The 5673-nt window shown below is 54.8% G+C and overlaps 2 protein-coding genes across 2 annotated transcripts in view; one reads left to right on the forward strand and one right to left on the reverse strand.

The window, feature by feature from the left end:
- Positions 1–3810, forward strand: part of TUBB2A (tubulin beta 2A class IIa) — a 4178-nt gene extending 368 nt beyond the window's left edge. Inside the window, exons 2-5 of the mRNA XM_007452097.1 lie at positions 1225–1333; positions 1669–1779; positions 2487–3541; positions 3615–3810. Coding sequence (XP_007452159.1) covers positions 1225–1333; positions 1669–1779; positions 2487–3541; positions 3615–3620 — 1281 coding nt within the window. The 3' untranslated portion in view covers positions 3621–3810. The remainder of the gene's footprint in view (positions 1–1224; positions 1334–1668; positions 1780–2486; positions 3542–3614) is intronic.
- Positions 3811–4485: 675 nt separating this feature from the next.
- The window catches only part of BPHL (biphenyl hydrolase like), a 22048-nt gene continuing 20860 nt past the window's right edge, over positions 4486–5673 (reverse strand). The window contains exon 6 of the mRNA XM_007452096.1: positions 4486–4641. Within this exon, the coding sequence (XP_007452158.1) occupies positions 4554–4641 (88 nt within the window). The 3' untranslated portion in view covers positions 4486–4553. The remainder of the gene's footprint in view (positions 4642–5673) is intronic.

The following is a 5673-nucleotide window of genomic DNA, read 5'->3' on the forward strand; positions in this document are numbered from 1 at the left end:
GAGGGGCCCGGGAGGGGGCGACGGGTCCCCAGGGTGAAGACCGAGGAGGGGTCGGGGAAGGATGGCGGGTCCCCGGGTGCGCGCGAGGGGCCGGGGAGGGGTGTCGGGTCCCCAGGGTGCGCGCCAGGGCCCAGGAGGGGGCCGCCGCCCCGGGTGGCGCGTTCTCGGCGCGGGCGCGGGGCGGGGCCCAGGAACCACAGAACCTGCCGCGGTGCGCGCCGCGACGCAGCTGTGTGTGTTTAATCAAGGCCCCTTTGAAATTTCCTCGGACCCGGCCCTTCTGAGGGACGCGGTTGGTATTTCCCTGGTAGACTAGCCTCTGAGATTTGGATAGGGCCTTTGGTCATGATAATCCAGTGGCCTCATACGGAATTTAATTTGTATATTTTGTCTGTAGTTTGAATGAAAAAATGCAGTGTCATTGGGTGACAGATGTTATGGAGACTTCTCGTGGGTCCGAAAGACAGGGATGTTAGATCCCTTAATGCGAGCACCAGCTAGACAGAATGACGTATAACGTCGGAGTCTGATTCCCGCCTGCGCGGCGGCAGGTGGCCGTCCTGGGCTGTGACTGTCGCCCGCAGTGGGCGAGGCGCCACGGGCATGGTGCATGGGTGTGGGCGGGCGCCTGCACGAGGACGTGGTCTCTTTCAGAACCGCCATATTGCGCCCCCCCCCCAATGCAGCCTGCGCCCGCACCGTGGCCAGCTCCAGCCATTGCCCCCCGCGTGCTCCTGGGCTCCTGCCCGCGCTACCCCACCATTCCGCTGCTGCAGTCAGTGGCCGGAGGGCAGTAAGATGTCAGCGCCTAACACTGCGCCGCTTGGAGAGCTGGGTAGGGTCTGTGCCAGGAAACAGTGATCCCTGCAGGCAGCCGCAGGGCGGGGTCCACCTGTCCTGGATCCTGCCAGGACCCGTCCACCAGCTGGGGTGCTGACACTCAGCCCTGCCTGGGGGTGACGGCCCCCGCGGCTGGGCCCACTCTCCGTCAGGGCTCCTCCCAGCTTTTCAGCCTGTCGCCATAATACGGCTGATGCGCGGCGGATTCCTGAGCCCCTCAGCAGCAGCTGCTGGAGGATCAGGGCGGGCAGCTATTGGTCTGTCTGGGTCTCCTCGACTGTCTGACCACAATGCCGCTGTTCCAAGGACAGGAGAGGGAGAAGGAGGGCCGTCTTTACTGATACTCTGGGTGCCAGGCCGTCACGCGGTTTTCTTTATTTCCAGTTTTGGGAGGTCATCAGCGATGAGCATGGGATAGACCCCACGGGCAGTTACCATGGAGACAGTGACCTGCAGCTGGAGAGAATCAACGTGTACTACAATGAAGCTGCCGGTGATTAGTGGAAGCTTTCCTGCCCCCTCACCTTGCTTTCTGTTCTGCGGCAGACACAATGTATTAGGAACATGCAGATGACGAAGAAAGGCTTCCTGCATGCATTTTTAACTGCTCAAAAACACACTTCAGAGCTCCTGAAGTCTCCTGCATGTTTGTCATGTTGAGGCAGGCCATCATCTCCCTTTGTAGAGCAGAAACCGCCTCTCATCTCCTACTTCTGTCTCATGCTGGAATTTCCCCTGCTGAATTCTGCCCTAAAAAGCCCAGAGAGCAGGGCACTGTCTGTGATTCCTTTGCCTACCGCAGGTCTGAGTCCTGCTCTGTCCCCACAGGTAACAAATACGTGCCTCGGGCCATCCTGGTGGATCTGGAGCCGGGCACCATGGACTCGGTCAGGTCTGGACCCTTCGGCCAGATCTTCCGGCCCGATAACTTCGTGTTCGGTATGTAGCGTGGTCCCCGGGCACTGGCTTGGGAGGCCCACTTCCTCCTAAGCCCCGTGGAGGTCACAGCTCACTGCTGAGTGCCCCGCTGGAGGCTGCGTGTCCACAGAGGCCCTGAGTCCTGGCCTAACTGCCCCCGGTCCACGGACTGTCACTCCTCTGGCCCCTCTCCGCACAGCTCAAAGGATGGGGTCCGCCTGCAGAGGGTCCGTCCCACGGCAGAGCAGCCTGGGGAGGGCAGACAATAAAGAGCAAAGGGAAGCTTCCAACAGCAGCTCCCAGGTGACTGGTCATCTCAGAGGACCAGTGACAACAGGCAAGCATTTCCTGGAGTGAAGGCCAAAGGCACAGGTTAGGAGCAGCTGAGACAGCTGCTTGGAGTGGCCTCTTCTGATCACGTGTGCCTCCACCCTGCCTGTTCCTTGTAGCTGATTTAAGTATTTACATAAGGTTCTTTGTTCTTACTTTTAAACCAGTTGGGTTTTGGTAAACCATCTTCTTAACTAACTGCCTCATATGAACTAACCTTTTTGCTTTATTAGATCTCCAGTGTTTTTGAGGGTCACTGGTATATAGAAAAATTGTTTGTAGGTAGAAAGGGTTTCTAAAAGAGAAGAATCTTGTCATCTCTAAATCTAGTGCAGAGTCAAAATGACAGAATCTGGAATTCCTTGCTAATGTCTGATATTCTCCTTTCCCTCCGGCAGGCCAGAGCGGTGCCGGCAACAACTGGGCCAAGGGCCACTACACGGAGGGCGCGGAGCTGGTGGACTCGGTCCTGGACGTGGTCCGGAAGGAGTCAGAAAGCTGTGACTGTCTGCAGGGCTTCCAGCTGACCCACTCGCTGGGGGGCGGCACCGGGTCCGGGATGGGCACCCTCCTCATCAGCAAGATCCGCGAGGAGTACCCCGACCGCATCATGAACACCTTCAGCGTGATGCCGTCGCCCAAGGTGTCGGACACGGTGGTGGAGCCCTACAACGCCACGCTGTCCGTGCACCAGCTGGTGGAGAACACGGACGAGACCTACTCCATCGACAACGAGGCGCTGTACGACATCTGCTTCCGCACCCTGAAGCTGACCACGCCCACCTACGGGGACCTCAACCACCTGGTGTCGGCCACCATGAGCGGGGTCACCACGTGCCTGCGCTTCCCGGGCCAGCTCAACGCCGACCTGCGCAAGCTGGCCGTGAACATGGTGCCCTTCCCGCGCCTGCATTTCTTCATGCCCGGCTTCGCGCCGCTGACCAGCCGGGGCAGCCAGCAGTACCGCGCGCTGACGGTGCCCGAGCTCACGCAGCAGATGTTCGACTCCAAGAACATGATGGCCGCCTGCGACCCGCGCCACGGCCGCTACCTGACCGTGGCCGCCATCTTCCGGGGCCGCATGTCCATGAAGGAGGTGGACGAGCAGATGCTCAACGTGCAGAACAAGAACAGCAGCTACTTTGTCGAGTGGATCCCCAACAACGTGAAGACGGCCGTGTGCGACATCCCGCCCCGCGGGCTCAAGATGTCGGCCACCTTCATCGGCAACAGCACGGCCATCCAGGAGCTGTTCAAGCGCATCTCGGAGCAGTTCACGGCCATGTTCCGCCGCAAGGCCTTCCTGCACTGGTACACGGGCGAGGGCATGGATGAGATGGAGTTCACCGAGGCCGAGAGCAACATGAACGACCTGGTGTCCGAGTACCAGCAGTACCAGGACGCCACGGCCGACGAGCAGGGGGAGTTTGAGGAGGAGGAGGGCGAGGACGAGGCCTGAGCCCCGCGCGCGGCTGGACGTGGCCGGGGGCCCCGTGGCTGGAGGCCGGGAGGAGCGCGAGGGGGAGGCCTGAGAACTTCCGAAATAGGTCGTGCATCCTTAGTGAACTTCTGTTGTCCTCAGTCAAGCATGGTCTTTCTATTTGTATACTATGGTGCTCAGTTTTGCCTCTGTCAGAAATTCACAGTTGATGTAATAACGCGGGACTCCTCTGGAAACTGCAGTGTTGTCTAAGATATCTATACTAATAAAAAAGCATGTGTCCAAATCCCGTGGTCTCTTAATTTTTATTGCAATCAATTTTTATTCTTTCACTAAATGTTTCCTGTTTCCAGGGTTAGTAATTTTAAGAAAACAGGATTTCTACTTTCATGTTTTTAATTAATAGCCTTTCCACTCTTTTAGTAGAGAGAGATTAGAAGGCATATTTTTAGCTTCACTGGCCCAAAGTATTCAAGGAAAGGAACCCAGGTGTGTGGAGGTGGATAGAGATCTGGGGACAAAGCCGACCTTCCTCCCTGGTTTGCTGTGGTTCCAGCAACCCCATGAACGTGTGGAATCCAGGGCCCCGGGCGAGGACTGTCTTCAGCTTAGCCACTTCTCTGAACAATGTGATGAATACAAAGACCAGTGCACGCTCGCACCTCTCAGATAAAAGGCACCGCGTAAATTCAACTCATCTTAGAGGAGCGGTCGTGAACACCACAAATGCTTCGCTGAACGTTAACCTGAAAGTAAAGTAAATCATGATAGCAATTTATTTTTTAAGATAATGATAGAAATTAACAACACTGAAAAATCAGGTTTAATTTTTGTAGCTATGAAAGCTAGAGGATGCTTATAGTATGTCATCATTGCTGTTGGATTAGGAGCAGTTTGTGGGGAGGCGCGGGGAGCCTGGAAAGGCAGGTGAACTGGGGGGTGACCCGCAGGCGGGTTTCAAAGGCAGCACCAGGCTCAAGCCCCAGGCTCAGGATTCACAGGTCACATGTCCTCGGGGACACTGTCACTGTAGGAAGTCTTCCGCTAACTTGTTGAATTCATCTGCAAAACGTAAATGCAGGTTGTGCTTGCCTTCTGGCATCAGATGCAACCTAAAAAAAAAAAGATTATGATTAATGGCACATCACTTAAAAACCTGTTACCCTCCCTATTGTTTCATGAAAACCTCAAGTTTTCATGCCCTGTTTGTTTTTTTCCCCATCACCTCTATTAGGAAGAAAGTGTAAGGTACATCTTATGAATGGTCCCAGAATAGAGACGTAACAGTGACAGAGCACACACACTGTGCTTGGAATTGAATCAGGTAAGAAATAGTTTGACTGCAAACCTGACTGAGAGTGGGAGAATGTGATTGGTGGTTACCTAAGAAAAAAAATCTTTTTAATAACACTGGTCTTGAGAGAGAGGGTTGGAAAGATGATAAAAAGATGAAGTGTCCAGAATCCACTGGATTGGAGCTTCTTGGAATATCTGTGTAGTGGGAAAACCCAAATCGGAATTCACAGCCCACCTAGGCCTGTTGTTCAAGGTTCCAAATCACCCCGTCATTTTGGAGGATTGAGCAGGTCTTTATACAAGCCACCAGACAAAGGGTAAGTAAATGTTCCTGAAGCTTGTGAGGGTAGCAGGAACCTGCATTAGCCACCCGCCCTTGGTTGTGCAGCTGTCAAGACACCTCGCCATCCTCGGGAGGCTGCTTCTTTCAACAGGGCTTTGGTCCAATGTGGCTGGTCTGCAGTTTCTTTAATAAAGGCCAACTTCTGAGTTACACATTTTATTTATTGGCTATAAAAGTGCAGACAATAAGTTTTAAACAAATTAAAGGTTCTAGGATATAAGCACAAGTCTGACTTGTTCTGTCCACAATACAGTTAGACGTTAAAAGGACTCTACACTGGGGGGATTCCCTGGTGGCGCAGTGGTTGAGAGTCCGCCTGCCGATGCAGGGGACACGGGTTCGTGCCCCGGTCCGGGAGGATCCCACGTGCCGCGGAGCGGCTGGGCCCGTGAGCCATGGCCGCTGAGCCTGCGCGTCCGAAGCCTGTTCTCCGCAACGGGAGAGGCCACAACAGTGAGAAGCCCGCGTACCGCAAAAAAAAAAAAAAAAAAAAAAAAAGGAAAAA

This window comes from Lipotes vexillifer, unplaced genomic scaffold, assembly GCF_000442215.2.
Source record: "Lipotes vexillifer unplaced genomic scaffold, Lipotes_vexillifer_v1.1 scaffold1162, whole genome shotgun sequence".
Lineage (NCBI taxonomy): Eukaryota > Metazoa > Chordata > Mammalia > Artiodactyla > Lipotidae > Lipotes > Lipotes vexillifer.